An 18,666-nucleotide genomic window follows, 5' to 3' on the forward strand; every position below is an offset into this window, starting at 1 on the left:
TTCAGATAAATGGAATTAAACAACGAGTTACCACTATACACCTATTAGTATGGCCAAAACCCAGAATACTGACAACAAATTTTGGGGAGGATGTAGAGAAACAGGAGCTCTCTTTCATTGTTGGAGGAGATGCAAAATGGTACAGCCACTTTGGAAGACAACTTGGTAGTTTCTTGCAAAACTAAACATATTCTTAACATACAATCCAGAAATTTTGCTCTTTGGTATTTGCCAGAATTAGTTGAAAACTTATGTCTACACAAAAACTTGCAGACACATTTTTGTGGGAATGTAAAATGGAACAGCTATTATGGAAAACAGTGTTGCAGTTCCTCAGAAAATTAAACATAGAATTACCGTGTGATCCAGCAGTTCCACTTCTGGGTATATGACTAAAGAATTAAAATCAGGGTCTCAAAGAGATATTTGTATGCCCATGTTCATAGCAGCATGATTCATAATAGCTAAAACGTGGAAGAAACCTGTGCCTATCAGTGGATGAATGGATAAGCAAAGTGTGGTAAACACATACAATGGAATATTATTCAGTCTTAAAGAGGGAGGAAATTCTGTAATGTGATACAGTATGGATGAAACTTGAAGCCAGTCACGTAAGGACAAATACTGTGAGATACTTAGTCAAAAATCATAGAGACAGAAAGTAGAATGGTGTTTGCTAGTGGCTGGAGAGAGAGGAGAATGGGAGCTATCGTTTAATGGACAGTTTTGGTTTTACAAGATGAATGAAGATCTAGAGATGGATGGTGGTGATGGTTACGCAATATTATGAATGTATTTAATTCCACTGAACTGTACACTTGAAAATGGTTAAGGTGAGGGATGCCTGCATGGCTTAGTCAGTTAGGCATCCAATCTTGATATCAGCTCAGGTCTTGATCTCATGGTTGTGGGTTCAAGCCCACGTTGGCTCCATGCTGGGTGTGGAGCCTAGTTTAAAAAAATGATTAAGGTGGTAAATTTTATGTTAAGTGTATTTTACCACAGTAAAAAAATTGGAAAAGAAAACCCTGTGTGTGGATGTTTATAGCAACTTAATTCAAAATTGCCAAAACTTGGAAACAACTAAGATGTCCTTCAGTGTAAACTGTGGGACATTCAGAGAGTGCAATATTATTTAGTGCTAAAAAGAAATGAGTTATCAAGTCATGAACAGACATGGAAGAACCTTAATGGTACATTACTAAGTGAAAGAAGACAATCTGAAAAGGTTCCATGCTGTATGGTTCCAAATATATGACATTTTGGAAAAGGTAAAACTGTGGAGACAGTAAAGAATCAGTGATTTCTAGGGGCAAGAGAGGATGAATAGGTGGAGCACAGACTTTTAGTTCAGTGAAACTATTCTGTATGATGCTATAATGATAGATATACATCATTATAAATTGGTCCAAACCCATAGAATGTACAACAGCAAGAGTGAACCCTAACATAAGCAAGGATTTTGTGCGTTAGTCATGGGTCATTGTAAGCTCATCAGTTGTAACAAACGTACCACTCTTGGGGCGCCTGGGTGGCAGAGCGGTTAGGCGTCTGCCTTCGGCTCAGGGCGTGATCCCAGCGTTATGGGATCGAGCCCCACATCAGGCTCTTCCACTATGAGCCTGCTTCTTCCTCTCCCACTCCCCCTGCTTGTGTTCCCTCTCTGGCTGGCTGTCTCTATCTCTGTCGAATAAATAAATAAAATCTTTAAAAAATAAAAAAAATAAAAAAATTAAAAAAAACAAACAAACGTACCACTCTGGTGCAGGATGTTGATAATGGGGGAGGTTATGCATGTATGATGGCAGGCAGTATGTAGTAAGTGTTTGTACTCAAATCTTTCTACTTAATTTTGGTATGAACCTAAAACTTGTCTAAAAATAAATCTATTTTTTAATAAATCTAGCTCAATAGAAGATACCAGACTTTCATATCTTTTTCTGCATTAGATTTGCTGTCAAATAAAACCAGAGCCAGACAGAAGATAAAGTAGTGAAGGCAAATTTTATTCAGGAGCTGTTGCTGTAGGGGAAGGGAGGGCCTCACTATAGAACTGGACACTATTCTGAATACAAAAAGGACAAGTACGGATTTATGGGCAAGGAACAGGGTGGGATCAGTGGATAGAAAACTACTAAGAGGAAAGAAACATCAGGGCTAAGAGGAATTCTGGCTAAATCTCCTTGATAGGATTTTTGCTGAAGCCTGGCTAAGGCTGTCAGATACAAAGGTGGGGTTAAACTGACTCAGATAGATTTTTGCTAAAACTGGAATAAGTAGCCCAAGGACAGAACTCAAGTTTAGGGCCTTGAGGACTTCAGAGGAGCTTGACTAGAGTTGGGTCAAGGAGTCTTTGTCACTGCAATAGTCCTGATTATTACTATTTTTTATTTTAAATTATGTTTTGTGATTAGGTCATACTCTGGTCTATAGAGCACTTTACAAGAGCTCCTTTCTAAAGCTGAGTTAGGAAGAAAGATCATTGAATAGCTACTTCTTTACATGTGGATGCCAAAGCCATTCAAGATATCTTTCCCTATTCCCTTGTTTTTATAAACTGAGAAATACCAGGATGAAAAAAGTTGTAGTTCTTTCTCATCTAACAAAGGCAACTGGTATATGATTCAAATTCTGGCTTTAGGCCTGAATAGCCATGTGAATCCATGTTTCTATTCTTGCAAAACAGGAATACCAATATACACATTTCTGGGCTCTTACATGTCTGGCTCAGACTAGTAAATGCCAGTTATGACTACATATTTAAAATTGTGTTAAAATATTCATATATAATACTTAGTTATATATAACACAATAATAGATCTCATTTATTTTCTATTGTTACATATGTTCCAACAAAGTGAAATAAAGGACACTACATGAAGGAAGTGGTTTTTAAGGAGGGTCTTAAAAGATGGCTGGAATTCAACAGAAGGAAACAGCATGGCAAAAGGTCAGAGGTGGAAAAGCATAGTGAAAACTGAGGGCATAGCAAGTAGTGTGAAGATGGCTGGAGTGTAAGATGCCTGGTTGGAGTTGGAGTCATATGGGACATAAAGATGGGACCAAATGGTGCAAGGCCTTCATGCCATGCTAAATTTCTGAACCACAAGTCTATAAATGCTCTCTGATCACATTTTTCATGGCAGTAGTGTGGAGAATGGATTGACGGTGCAGGAGCAAAGGCTTCATTAAGAACCTGTTGTAAGAGTGTAAGGAAAATGGCATTTGGGGGAAAAGAGGACAATGTCTGAAATTTTTCTCCTAGGAATCCAATGATTTTACTTTTCAAGCTAGAGAATTAAGTAATGATTTTTGGGGGGGCGCCTGGGTGGCGCAGTTGTTAAGCATCTGCCTTCTGCTCAGGGTGTGATCCCATCAGGCTCCTCTGCTAGGGGACTGCTTCTTCCTCTCCCACTCCCCCTGCTTGTGTTCTCTCTCTCGCTGGCTGTCTCTGTCAAATAAATAAATAAAATCTTTAACAAAAAAAGTAATGATTCTTGAGGTTGTTTGAAAGATTCTGATACAAACATGGAATTAGGGATCCCATATTTAGGTGGTAGCTATTAACGGGAACAAAGGTAAGTCTTGAGACAGAGAGAGAAGGAAGCAAAAGGGCTATATTTAATATGGGATATGAGTTCATTTAAGTAAGTAATTTTGTAGAATAGGGACTCCAAAGTTAGAGTACTCGTGCCCATACCAGTTTAACCAGGTCCTACCCCTAAGAATCTTTTCTGATCCTCACCCAAATGGTCTAATCACTCTCCATAGGGCTCTCTAAAAACCTTCGGTGGGGAAGGGGGGAAAAGAGGAACTCATCTGTTTACTTGTCTTCCCAGCTGGACTCTGGGCTCCATCAGAGGCAAGCCAGATGTGGTAAACCAGTTTTCCCAGTGCCGAGCATAGGGTCTTGTGAGGGGAGAAAAATAATCAGTAAATGGTGAATAAAGGAAAGGGAGTCAAGACCCACTTCTTGTCTTCTGGGGAGCATTCTCATCTTTCTTCTTTCCTTCCTTTGCACACGTTGCTTCTTGGGCTCTTTGTTCATTCAACCAAGAGATCCTACTCTATCTTAGGCAATGTGTCAGGCCGTGCACAGAGGAGGGACAGATGATTCAGCTTGATCAGGTTGTGACAGAGAAAAGCTCAGGAACTAAGAGCACAGAGAAGGCGACTAACCCAGACTGGAGGGTTAGGGGAAAGGAAGTTGAGTTTAGGAAGGACTACTAGGAATAATGATTAGCCTGATGGGAGGTAGAAGGTCTGGAGTGAAGGAGAAGTGAGTTTAGGTCAGAAAAACAATATGGGTAGGGGCGCCTGGGTGGCACAGCGGTTAAGCGTCTGCCTTCAGCTCAGGGCGTGATCCCGGCGTTATGGGATCGAGCCCCACATCAGGCTCCTCTGCTGTGAGCCTGCTTCTTCCTCTCCCACTCCCCCTGCTTGTGTTCCCTCTCTCGCTGGCTGTCTCTATCTCTGTCAAATAAATAAATAAAATCTTTAAAAAAAAAAAAAACAACAATATGGGTAAAGGCCTTAGCCACTGGGAACAGTCTTCTAAGATAACCAAAAGTACATTATTTAGACAGCCTGGAGTTTAGAATATTTGAGGGGACAGTGCTGCTAATGAGATGGCAGAAGTAGTCAGATTAGTAAACCATTTAAGAATACTTAGTCACAACAGTCCTAACAGTTTTGGGAAGCCATTGAAGGTTTTAAATGGCGGATCAGATTTAAATTTTAAAAAGATTATTCAACTGTGCAAGTAGTGGATTGGTTCATTAGTGAGCTTGGACTTTATTCTGAAGGATAAAGGGGAAGAGGCATTTAACATTTTAACAACGGGAGTGACACATGCAGATAAGGGTTTATAAATAGATCACTTGGCAGAAGGCTGTGAGACGACTGTCAGAACGGTGCACAGGTAAGAGCAGAGACAAGCGGGGAGGGAGAAGTGGAAGTGGGGAGGCACGGGAGACTGGAGAGAGATTTCTGAGTCAGGTACCGTGCGAACTGTCAGAGAAGCAGAAACTCACGCAGCCCCAGGAACAGCTGCCGGAGGCGGGGAGGGGGGTGCGGCCGCGCAGCCGGAGCCGCCCACGGCTCCCGGCGCCGGGGGCGGGACCAGAGCACGCACGGCGGCGTGACGCAGGACCGCAGCTGGCCTCGTTCTGGCCGCCGCCGCCGCTTTGAGGCAGAGTAGGATGAGGCCCGCGGCCGCTGCTCCGGCGTCGGCAGGGGTAGCAGCAGCTGAGGCAGCAGCTGAGGCAGCAGCTGAGGCAGCCGCGACGGCCGCGCCCCCCCGCTCCTGACCTGGATTAGGCCCAGCAGCTCCGTGGCCGCCGCCGCCCCGCGGGGGGGCGGGGTGGGGAAGTGCTTCGTCTCCCCGCCCCCCCCCCTTGCCGCCTCGCAGGAGGCAACTGCAGCGACCCCGGCCGAGCCCGCGGCCCAGCCTCGAGCCCCCAAGTCCGGGGGCTGGCATGAGCGGCCCTTCCGCGGCGCCGGGGGGCGGGGGAGTCGCCGCCGCCTGAGTCCTGGCCTGCCGTCCGACCCCACCTCGCTGACCGAGGCTGACCGCGGAGCGTGCGAACGACCCCGCCACTGCTTTCTTCCTCCCCCAGATCACACATCCTAGCCCCGGAAGATGGGGAACTGCCTCAAATCCCCCACTTCGGATGACATCTCCCTGCTTCACGAGTCTCAGTCTGACCGGGCTAGTTTTGGCGAGGGGACGGAGCCGGATCAGGAGCCGCCGCCGCCATATCAGGTAGGGGAGGGTGTGTGTTGGGGAGGGGGGTGCGAGGAGTAGTGGCAGCTCCGGGCCGAGGGGGTTTCGGGGCTGTCACTGCCCCTGGCCTCGGCAGGCTCTGGCCTCGGGGGCATCGACCCCCTTAGGGCAGGGACTGAGGGTGATTGCTCCCCACTCCTAGAATTGGGGGATCCTTTACCTCCTCTCGAGAATGGTGTGGGGATGGTATTCTCTGTCCTTGAGTTCTGGGATCCGAGTACGTGATCATATCCCCGTGGCCAGTGACGGGTGGTTCGCTTGTGGAATTTGGGAATGACATTTTTCTGCCTTTATGCCTAAATCGTGGAGTCTGAGCTGTGAGGTTTGGGGATGATTTCCTCATCGCACCGCCAACTGGATTATGGGTTCTGGATAGGTGGTTTTCCCCCACCCCATTTATATTGTCATATATGATCATTATCCTCTCATCCCTCCCTCCTCTCCCTGTACCCTTGTGTGTTTATGTTAATTGGATCTGGTAGATGTTCATTTCTCCTACATGAGAAAAGATCTTCAAGTGGTGATTTTAATCCCACCGACATCAAGAGTTACGTGTGTGTGTATGTATATGTATTATATATATATAAATATAAATTTTAATCCCTCCTCCTCTTGCTCCACCCCTATGACACACCTTTTAAACGCGCTGATTCAATAAAACTTGAGTATCTTTAACTTTGGAAACCTTTAAGCCTGACTTAAATACCTTCTGTACTCGTGGTTCTCCCTTTCTATCAAAGACTTGCTCCTAAACAGTTTCATTGCTTTTTATACTGCAGTCATCAGTCCCATATATGTTTACACAACTAATAAAGAGCTAAGACGTCTTGAACTCAAAACAGATATGTAGATGTTATAATCCGTAATATATGTAAAAACCTTTCCTCTGCTTTTCAGTTTTCAATGATACTGGTTAAAAACTTTTTTTCCAGAGGGGCTTGGATAGTTAAATGGCTTAATTTTTTTTCCTGAAGGGGGGTTAGTTTTCTAACAGGGCAGTCTCCTTTGTTGTTTCATGTGGTGACATCATTATCTAGTGTTATTCTTTTCTCATTCCTTTGTAAACCAGAAAAACCTGATCACATATGCTGGCTTTCTGAATAAAACCCTCAGGGTCCTTTCATATACCAATAAAGTCCAGTCTTAATTGTGGCATATAGAAGCCTCCATGATTTGTCTTTTACATTTTGTATCCCAGGCCCACAAAATAGACTGAGTGTGTTCACATCTCTGTCTTTGCTCTGGTTGCTCCCTCTGCTAGGATCCCTTCCCCCAAGGTCGGCCAGGTGAACATCTAATCCTCTTTAAGGACTCGGCTCTCTCCCAAGTCTCTGTATTCTCCTCCCTCCCTCTGAGTCCATCACTCAGTTGTTTGTGTACCACCACCCCCCACTTCCATAAGCAGCACATAACAACACTTGGGTGTTGATATCCTTGTTTTGTTAAATGTACGTTTCATCATTAAGGCATTCCCTCTTCCCCCAGTGTAAGCTGCTTGCAGGTATGGTCACCTGTTATGCTGTTATATCCCCAGCATCTGGCTCATTGTAAATACTTGGTAAGTTGTGGGATAAGTGAAGACTATAAGCTCTTGAGAACAAGTACTGTTTTCTCAATGCTTCGTGAAATTACTGGCAGTTAAGAAGCACTTAAATGTTGAATGAATTAATGAATTTGAATTCAGTACCATGTGTTTTAAGTTTACACACCTGTTTCTTCCAAAAATTGTCACAGGCAAGTCTTTCACCTTTCTGAGTCTTTGCAGCAAGTAAATTGTTTATATTTCATGCTTCATTTCCCTCAAATACTATAGGACAATATGCTTATTTCAGTTTCATGAACAAATTTTTTAGAGGTATGATCTTTATTTCAAAATCTCCTTCCATGCTCTGTAATCCCTTTCCAGGCGAATTGAATGTCGGGACTTATCTGCCCTTTTTCTCTTATCCTTATGATAATACAGTATTATGGATAACTTCTGTGGGATTTCTGGGAATTGTATTTGCTTTTTCCAGGAGGACTAGATGATGATGAGAAGTTTTTTGGTATCATGAAGGAACATTTTTTTGAAACATGTTATTTGTGACAGTGGGAGGTTTTGTGGTTGCCCTTTCCTGAAGTGAATGACCCAGATACTGATATGCAAATTTGGTATCAATTGAAAGAAAACTTTAAAAATGGGAGCATGAAAAGAAAAAGCTTTGTCCCCTCCCAAAGGAAATAAGATTTTTCGGAATGGTTAATTTAAGTGATCTGAGAAACACCAGTCCAAGGGAAATGATTTATATTTTCAGTGGACAGAAGTAGCATTTTTTTTCTTCAAAAATAGTATATAATTAAAAGAGCTACAGGAATAATAGTTTATTTCTTTAAAGAATAGTCTCCACTGCAATAGGATTTTTAAAAATTTCATAAAGGGGATAGCTGATTATAAAGGGGCACACTTAGTATTTTTCTGTAGCAGGTAGTTAAAAGATGTCCTTTGTTTTTGTGTTGCATGGTGTACATATATGCCAAGAGCCCTATATAGTAAACTTCTAAGTTCCAGTTATTTCCTGGTAGCAGGATCTGACAGATTTGTTTCAATTTATACGTAAAAAGTAAACGCTGAGCCATTATGGTTAAAGTTTATAGGAAGTACCTGTTTGTTTCCTGTGTTTCCTTAGTATCCTTCTAACTGGTCTCACTATTCACCCTTGCCTTCCCTATAGTCTGTTCTTAACCCAGCAGTCATTCTGGTAAAACAGATCGTGTCACTTGGCCCAACCTTCTGTGGATCCTTTTTTTATTCACAGTAAAAGCCAAATTCCTTAGTGCCCCGTAAACCCTGCATAATCTATATACCCCCACACTGTAACCTCTCGACGGGACTCTTACTACTCTTCCCCCTGCTGGTGTCCCTTTAGCCTCTCTGGCCTACTTGTTCCTAGGTTACTCCAGGACCTTTGCCCTGGTTGTTTTTATGCCTGGAGTGCTCTTCCCCAGGTATTACCATGGCTGACTCCCTTACCTCCTTCAAGTCTACTCAAATAAATGACACTTTCAAACCCTTTCTGAACAACCTATTTAAAATTACAGCCTGCCCTAACACCCTTGAATTCTCCCTTACCCTGTTCTATTTTTTCCCCCATAGCATTTATCACTTTCTAACACACTGTCTTTACTTATTATGTTTATTGCTTGTTATCTGTCTTCTCCCAGCAGGGGTAAGCTCCTTGAGGAAAGGAGTTTTTTTAATTGTTGAACAGTACCTGGCACACATTAGACGCTGTTATTGGTCGAATGAATGGATTTCTTTTAAATGAATTAATATATTTGAGGCCAGTCCAATTTAATGTAAGAACTATGCATCTTCCTAGTGCCTTCTTTCCTTTATTTATGGATCATTTTTAAGGAATCAATCCTAAAAATCAAATTTCAGTAATATTAAATATAGGAATTGGTTTAAAATAATTATAAAATAATTTAGGGTTTTTTTTTTTAACTCTGTATATAGTCTGTAACAAAATATTTTATGAGAAAGCACTTGAATCCTTGTCCTTAAAGAAATGGGAGGGAAGAGGTTAGAGCTTTTCTTGAATTATGAGGTAAAAATAAATCGGGCATACCCTCTACTGTCCTTTCTGAATGTTTAAAAAAGAATACAAGGGAAATCTGCCCATCAAGGGCAGTCTTAGAAGGGTTGCGAGAGGGAAGCGAAACCATGAAAGGCTGGAGGATGAAGGTCTGTAAGAGGAAAGGCCAGCTGGTAGCCCAGTGCTGAAAGAAATAAGTGAACAGTTTGAAGTACCTGAGTGGGATGCTGTCACTCTAAGACCCCCCACCCCCTTTGTCATATGCTAATTCAAGAGTAGCACTTTGTTAAAAAGAGCTTAATATTCATTGAACAAGTTACTGTATAGTATTTTTGAGTACTGTGTATATATTTATATAAATACAAAGATTGGTATCTCAATTTTGCAGTAGTTAACTAGTTTGAGATTTACTGATCTCTTCCTCCTGTCCTATACTTTGTGATTAATTCATTCGGGATTTTAAAATCAAAATAAGTTGTTAATACAGCATTGAGTGCAAGTGTAGTTCTGATTTTGGAGTCAGGCGGATCTGAGTTCAAATCCCGGTTGTCACATAAAAAATATGAAGAGAGTTTATCAGATTATGTTGTGTTTTGAGGAACTTTCATAAATAACAAAACATTTTGGATGTTTCAAATTGTGACTGAATAAAGCTTCAAGATACTTTAAAAAAAAACACCTTGATTTCCTATAGAGCTCATTAAAAGTAACCCTCCTCTTTAAATCTAGAATATAATAAAAATACTTATTTTTAACTATTTAAAGCTGTAATGTGTTAATGCTTTGTTTTTCTGATAAAAATATGAAAAATTCAGGTATTTGAAGATTTTTTTATGTATTACATTTTCTCTACTTTTTTGGTGGAAATTACTTCTCTCTGTATTTCACATATCTTCATCTTATTAAATTATTTAACTTAAAGTTACCTTTGTGTGAAATTTTATGCCTCCCCTCTTAAAGTTATGTCTTTTCATTAAGGTGCAGATCAGGTCCAACCTCTTTAATAAAGCCTCCCCTGACCATTTTTGTTAGATTTTTGTTTGTAAATTTATCTGGAAATCATATATTTCATGATTAATTAGCTCTTAGTGTTTTAACAATGATTATTTTTCTGGATTACAGTTTCTTTAAAAATGAGAAGGATGTGGGGGCTCTTGGGTGGCTCAGTCACTTGAGCGTCAAACTCTGCTCAGGTCATGATCTCAGGATGGTGAGACCGAGCCCCACTACAGACTATGAGCTTGATGGGGAGTCTGCTTGAGATTCTCTCCCTTTGCCCCCCCCCCACTCTTGGGTGTGCATTCTTTCTCTCTCATAAATAAATAAATGAATCTTTTAAAAAAATGAGAATGATGTGTAAAGATTTTAAAAATCTGAGTGTAATGGCGTCCTACACATGGTAGATATCTAGTATCTAACTTAGAACTGTGCCTTCTCCCTCTTACGCTGTTATTACCATGATCGAGGTCCTCATTACCTCTCACGGTAACCTTAATTGATGTCCCCTCTCTTTCCCTGTTCATTTCATTCCTCAGTGCTAGATAAATCTCTCCAGATCAGATCCTTTGCCTCTTAATCCTTAATGATTCTGCATGACTTATTACTGAAGATCTCTGATCAGATCCTTTGCCTCTTAATCCTTAATGATTCTGCATGACTTATTACTGAAGATCTCTATTAGCAGTCAGAGTCATGATTTGGCTCCGTATATACTTTTCCAGGTTTTTGTAGCCTTGTATACAACTTATACTTTAGTCAAATTGAACAGTTTGCTATATTCTATATATGCCTTCTGCTTTCCAGCCTCTGCCTTTGCTCTTCTGTTCCCATTGCCCAGAATTCTCTTCCTTAATTGTTCCCAGTGTAAGTTCAGAGTTTCAAGGTTCAGCTTATATGCCATGAATCCATTTCTGATTTCCCCTAATTTTAATAACATCTTAATCTGAACTCTTTTAGCATTTTGTTTACCATTCTTAGGACACTTTACCCTTCCTATTTGATTTTAATTATTTATAACAATGTCATATCTCCTCTGTTGGACTCCAGCTCTGATGATTCAGCTTTGCATTGCTAGAACTGTGCTTTTCACATAGCAGACATTCAAATACTTGAATAAATGTGAAAATCAGTTCACTGCATTTTTCTGTAAGAGTGAAATTTTATGGTGGTTCTTCTATATAAATTGTCCCAGAATGCTGTGCTTTGGCCTTTATACCGTAAAGAATTCTGCTTTTTCTCTCCCACATTATTTTATCTATTCATTTTTGTTCTGTTACTTCTTATTTATAAAGTACATGAGCTTTTTCTTTTGAGTTTTGTTTGTGTTCTATGTAGTTCAGCTTGCCTTGGTCTTTTTTTTTTTTTTTTTTTTAAAGATATTTGCTTGTTTGTCACCATTGAGGAGTTTTATTTATGCCTGGAACCCATTCTGGATGTCCTTTAATTAAGCTGATTCTTTGCCATTAAGAATGTATGTACTTTTAAGACTAGGATGGTCTGTGTGTCAGTGTTTAATTCTAGAGCTAATTATAGGGTAACTTGAGAAGATAGGGGTAATGAGTTACTTGGTGCATAAGATCTGAGAAGTTGACTTCTTTAAAATGTTTTAGTAAATCTCTGTATTTTATTGTAAAATTTCGATCTATTAATCTTAATACTTTAGGTAGAATGAAATTCTTTTTTTTAAAGATCTTAATCTTGTTTGGCTTCTACATAGAAAAACTGTCACAGAATGACTAGTATAGGTTCTCCCTGACATTTTTCTTCAACTTGTGCCACTTTTTCTCTTTTGTCTTCTGTCTTTACTGTGTCTTAGCCAAATTAAATTCTATAAATGAGGAAGGGAATGAAAGGAGGATAATTGTAAATATAATTAAAATTAGATGGTATATTTGTCATCTTGCCTGGAGTCATTTCTGAATATAATTATCTTCTATGTATAACCTTCCTTCAACGAGTTAGGGATATGTATTTCTGTTCTGTATTCAAATAGGTTATTAAATAGGCTGTAACAAATTTATAGAAGTTGATTCCTTACCAGTAACTTTTAATACTGAGTATAATAAATATTTATGATAGTAGTATGCTCAGAATTCAGGACTTTTGCAGTTGTGATATAAACGAAGTGGTGGAGATACTGAGAACTCAAGTGGAAATGTGAGTGAAAGCTATAAGGAAAAGCTGGCTAACAGACAGCTGGAGTGTGTGGGGGGTTTTTTTGTGTGTGTGTGTGTTTTTTTTTTTTTAAGATTTTTATTTATTTGACAGAGAGAGAGACAGCCAGCGAGAGAGGGAACACAAGCATGGGGAGTGGGAGAGGAAGAAGCAGGCTCCCAGCAGAGGAGCCTGATGTGGGGCTCGATCCCCGAACGCCGGGATCACGGCCTGAGCCTAAGGCAGACACTTAACGACTTTGCCACCCAGGCACCCCGGAGTGTGTATTTTTAATGGCAAAAGAGATTGCTGCATAGAATTGAAAAGTAAGGGGCGCCTGGGTGGCACAGCGGTAAAGCGTCTGCCTTCGGCTCAGGGCGTGATCCCAGCGTTACGGGATCGAACCCCACGTCAGGCTCCACTATGAGCCTGCTTCTTCCTCTCCCACTCCCCCTGCTTGTGTTCCCTCTCTGGCTGGCTGTCTCTATCTCTGTCGAATAAAAAAAAAAAAAAAAAAAGAATTGGAAAGTAAAGTGATAAGGGAGAACTAAATATATTCTGCTCTTGGATAATCTGCCTGACCTTTTGATTTTGATATTCAATTTGGCTTTATGAAATGTTGCTTTTTGTAAGAGTTCCTTATTTTAACTGATTAAGAATACTTTTGATTTCATTTGAATATTAATGCACATATACCTATCTTTTTAATTAAATAGCCAACCTAGAGTGTGCTCCCAGAGGCCAGTTGAGTAATTATCTTGTTACTTAATCCAGAGAGCATACAGTAAATTAACGAAGGGATATAAAAGTGTGGGAATGAAGAAAGCAATCCTCCAGATATATTTCTTTATTGAAAATTTTCTGAATTCTTATGAAACCGAATGGCTTTAAGAAGAGTGAGACTTTTATAGCTGACACAACTAGTTAAAATTACATGTAATTTTGTATAACAGTTTGATTCTTATTTGTGGGGAAAAAAAGCAGTTTATCATAAACTGAGTAAGTAAGTCTTTAAGGATAGAAACCAGGACGCTCCATAACCAGTTTCTTCTATCTGTCAGCAAGTTTGTTAGGCACCAGGGGTAAAGGAAAATGAGCCCTTTTCCCCTAAGGAGCTACCATTTTAGGTAAGGGGATGAGATTAATGTATATACCTGAAGTGTTTATTAGTTTGGTATGAAACAGTATATAATTATTAAATTGCTGTAGATTTTTGAAGTTGGAATTAATTTGTGACAGGGCAGTGAATCACAGATTTACTTTTTAGCTTCTGAACACTCTAAGTTTTACATGAACATCAGTAGGAATAAAAGCAATACAGCTGCCCTGATTTAAACTATGAGTGGGGAAGCTTAGAGCCAAGAGTAATCAGTAGGTGATGAACATGAATTTCGAGAAAGTTGTATAATCTTGTACATTATAATAATGTGTGTGTGTAAATAAACCTTACTGATTATGTACAATGAAGAGTTTATCTTTAGTAGTATAACTAACAGTATCTTAACTATATAGCCCCGTGAACTTTTACATATTGTAATCACCATCAAGATATGGTGTATTTCCAACCCCCAAAGTCTCCCTCATATGTCCTCCCAACAGTCAATACTCCTTCCCCAAAGATAACCACTATTCTGACCTCTTATCACCACGTATTTGTTTTGCCTTGTTTTGAACTTAAATGGAATAGTTCATTCAACATTGTGAAATTCGTTTATGTTGTCTTTATGTAGCAGTATTCTATATTTTTCATTGCTGTACAGTATTCAATTGTGTAAATACACATTTTTACAAGTTTTTTTCCCCAATCCATTCTACTATTGATATACATTGGGTTCTGTTAGCGTTTGGCCATATAAATCTGCTGTGACCATTCTTTTTATGTACATAATGAACATACTACTTATTTTGGGTACGTTGTTTTTCCCACAACATTTTATTACAGAAATTTTCAAAAATAAAGAGAAATTGACAGAATTGTTTGAACACCCATACTCCTACAACTTAGATTCTATACACTTTGCCGTATTTGTTTCACACCTATCCATCTCTTATCACCCCATCTTATTTGTTGATGCATTTCAAAATAAATTGACAAATAGTTTTCCAAAGTGGTTCCATCAACTTAAAATCCTATCCGCTATGTATGAGAATTCTGTTTGCTCTACATCTATACTAACACTTGGTATTACCAGTCTATTTTATTTTAGACATTTTGATAAGTGTGTGGAAATCTTTCACTGTGGTTTTAATTTGCATTTCCCCCATGAGGAATGCATACCAATGTGCGTACTAGTAAGTGGTCTTTTGTGACTGGCTTCTTTCACTTAACATGTTTTCAGGATTCATCTATGTTGTAGCATATATTAGGACTTCATTCCTTTTTATTGTGAAGCATTCCATTGTATGAATCTACCACATTGTTCAGTTAATGAACATTTGGGTTTCTGCTTTTTGGTTGTTAGAACACTGCTATGAACATTTGTGTACAAGTTTTTATATGGATGTGTTTTCATTTGTCTTTTTTATACACCTACCAGTGGAATTGCCATGTCATGTAATTCCATGTTTAAACTTTTGAGTAACTACGAAACCATTTCCAAAGCACTTTAATTAACCATTTTACACTCCCAGCAGTGCATAAGAGTTGTAATATCTGCACATTGTTGCCAAAACTTATTGTCTGTCTTTATTATAGCCATCTTAGTGGCTGTAAAGTGGTATCTCATTGTGGCTTTGATTGCATTTCCCTAATGGCTGATAATATTGAGCATCTTTTCATGTGCTTGTTGGCCATTTGTATATCTTCTTTGGAGAGGTATTCAAATCCTTTACCTATTTTTAATTGGGTTGTCTTTATTGAGTTGCAAGAGGTCTTTATGTATCCTAGTCCCTTGTAAGATATGACTTGCAAACGTTTTCTTCCCTTTGGATTTTTTTCACTTTTTCAGTGGTATTATTTGAAGCACAAAAGTTATTTTATGAAATCCAGTTTATTTTTTCTTTTGTCATTTGAGTTTTTGATGTTGTGTCTAAAATTTTTGTCTGACCCACAGTCACAAAGTTTTACTCATGTTTTATTTCTGGTTCTCACATTTTAGGTATAGATCCATTTTGAGTTAATTTTTATGTAAGGAAGGCCCAGATTTATTCTTTGGCAAGTGGCTATTCTATTGTTACAGCACCATTTGTTGAAAAGAGTATTCTTCCCCCATTGTCTTGGCATTCCTGCCCAAAATCAGTCATCCGTAAATGCAAGGGTTTATTTCTGGACTCTTCAGTTATGTTCCATTGATTATTATGTCTATCCTTAATGCTAGTACTACACTAATTCTGTAATAAATTTTGAAATCAGAAATGGGAATTTTCCAGCTTTGTTCTTACTCAACATTGGGTTGGTTATTCTTAGTCCCTTTTAATTCCATATGAATTTTAGGATCAGCTGTCAATTTCCGTAAATAAGCCAGCTGGGATTTTGATGTGAACACTTGAACTTTTTTTTGTTGTTTTAAATGAACCTACATTGAAACATCATTATTGCCCATAATTTATATTAGGGTTCACTCTCTGTGTACACTGAGTTTGAATAAAGGTATAATGAGATAGAACTACCTTTACAGCATCATTCAGAATAGTTTCCCTGGCCTAAAAATCCTCTGTACTTTACCTATTGCTCCTTCCCTCCTCCTAACCCCTGGCAGCTACTGATCCTTTTACTGTCACCGTAGCTTTGCCTTTTCCAGTATGTCATATAGTTGGACTCCTACAGCATGCAGCCTTTACAGATTGTCTCCTTTCATTTAGTAATATGCAGTTAAGTTTCCTCCATGTCTACCCATGGTGTGATAGCTCATTTCTTTTTGGCACTGAATAGTATTCTCTTGTCTTGATATACCACAATTTATCCTTTTGAAAACCTACTAAAAGACATCTTGGTTGCTTCCAAATTGGGGCACTTAGGAATAAAGCTGCCCTGAACATCCACATGTAGGATTTGGGTAGACATAAGTTTTCACCTCCTTCAGGTAAATACCGTGGGACACAATTGCTGGATTGAATGTCGTAAGAGTTTGTTTAGTTTTGTAGGAAACTGCCAAATAATTGTCTTACAGTGGCTCTGCCACATTATATTCCCACCAGCGATGAGTAAGACTTCCTGTTGGTCCACATTTGATATTGTCAGTGTTTTGGATTTCCCCATTCTAATAGGTGTATAGTAGTATGTTTCATTTGTTTTAGTTTGCAGCTCACAGTGCTTCTCAGTGTCATCCACCTCAACCTTAGGTGGGACAGGATGGCAAGAGCCAGATGAGGTTGCATATTTCCCTTCATGTGGTAGGCAAGAGCCAGTTGGATATGAGTATTTCCATTTGTTCAGATAGGTTAGGCTCTGATAAAACCTGCATGTTTGCTCTAGCAAAAGTTTCTCCTGAGTGCAAGCCTCCTTTTCCTTCCCCCTGTTAGAAGCATGAGGGGATTTTTCTCTTGCTATTTACTGCGAGGACCTGGTAGAGCTCTTGAAGATAGAAGTGGGGGCACCCCTAGAGTTCTTAACTCAGACTTGTCCACACTGAACCTTCAGCAGTCCGTCAGTTATAGTTCAGGTTTTCCTACCCCAGCAGTGGTTTTGCTCATGAGTTTCTGCTCCGTAAGTTTTGATTTTCGGTATCCACTTGTCCATTTCTCCCAATTTTGGGGTCAGCAGTTTGCCCTGTGACCTCACTTCTGTGACAGATGAAAGAAGATTTGTTCATTTTTCAGTTTGTTCAACTTTTTTCTTGTTAGAGTGGATTGGCAGTCTGTAAGCTTCTTACATGCCAGACCAGAAACTAGAAATTCTTAATTTTTCATAATAATTATATGAAAGTGAATATTATTCCCATCATCTAGATGAAGAAACAGCCTTAGTGGCAGAGCCAGGGAGCTGTGAGATTTGGATTTTAGACAGTAGAGGTAATTGTACAACATGGCAAAGGAATAGTGGAAGAATGAAAATGCAGTAACACCAGATTTGGCTCAAAGGCAGTCATGGGAACATGGGAGTCCATTTCTAGTAGAGTTAATCTGTTGGGAGAATGGGATACTGGAATGAAGTGGCTTTAACAGTGATAACTTAAGTAATCAGAATCCTTTATAATGAAGTGAGTCTTGTAAAAATATTTCGTAAATCATATAAAGGTAGGTTTCATACAGCACAACAGTGTTCTGCTAAATGGGCAAAAATACCCTTGTGCTTAACATCTATTTTGTCATTTGAGGATAAGTAGCCCTGCCAACTCAGTGCAAGATTGAAGGTAGCAAAGTGTTTCGGTGTTTACATGTCTTTTCTGTCAATTGGTGATTCCTCTTCCTGTCTAACCTTCCTCAGTCAAATCAGTATAAGAAATGGTATATTCATCATCAGTTGGTATTAAGGCACTAGCTCCTGTCTATTAAGGCTAATTGCAGTATAGTGTGGATGTGTTTTATTTAGTGTATCTCCACTAGTCATTAATATCCTGGTTTTTATTGTGGTATTTTTTAAATTTGGAAGTAATAAAAGTAGATTTGGAGCAAAGTGGGCTCTGAAGCTGTAGGAACTAAGTAGTCCATTCAGGATAATGGAGGAGCAAGGAGGTGCAGAAAACAGGTCTCTAAAAAAGTAAAAAAGGAGATGGGGTAGTAAAATCACACAGGGGAGTGTAATGGATCCAATTGTAGAAGGTATAATTGCAGTTGTATTTAAGTGATATTTATCAGTTTAAACAGGGATTTATTTTGGAAAAGTTTAGGGTAGAAAACCTTCTAAAATACATCACACATTTTTAGCATTTTTAGCATCAACATTTTTTGTTCCACTATACTTACCAAAGATAGTAACAGTGTCTTCCTGAGACTAACTCTCAACGGGGTCTTTTTTCAAACTTTACAACCCTCCCTTTTCATTGTCACTCCTTCCCCATAAATCACTGAAATACTGACTTGTGAAAATATTGACTTCTGAGCAGACTTTGATCTCATTTTATTGATTCAAAATTATTAGAAAGATTAGTTTATTATATTCTGGAAATAATAGAGGGGTGTCTCCAAAGTCTTGAATTACATAGGACTATTTGTTATTGAGTGAAACCTATTCTAATTTTAATTATTGCACCTGCTTTTTATCATTTTTCCCTC

At 39.2% G+C, this 18,666-nt stretch overlaps 1 protein-coding gene across 1 annotated transcript in view; it reads left to right on the top strand.

Annotated features, from left to right (window-relative positions):
* Nucleotides 1-5,153: 5,153 nt before the first annotated feature.
* The window catches only part of RNF11 (ring finger protein 11), a 42,449-nt gene continuing 28,936 nt past the window's right edge, over nt 5,154-18,666 (top strand). The window contains exon 1 of the mRNA XM_034652432.1: nt 5,154-5,764. Coding sequence (XP_034508323.1) covers nt 5,642-5,764 — 123 coding nt within the window. The 5' untranslated portion in view covers nt 5,154-5,641. The remainder of the gene's footprint in view (nt 5,765-18,666) is intronic.

This window comes from Ailuropoda melanoleuca, chromosome 2 (assembly GCF_002007445.2).
Source record: "Ailuropoda melanoleuca isolate Jingjing chromosome 2, ASM200744v2, whole genome shotgun sequence".
NCBI classification, from domain to species: domain Eukaryota; kingdom Metazoa; phylum Chordata; class Mammalia; order Carnivora; family Ursidae; genus Ailuropoda; species Ailuropoda melanoleuca.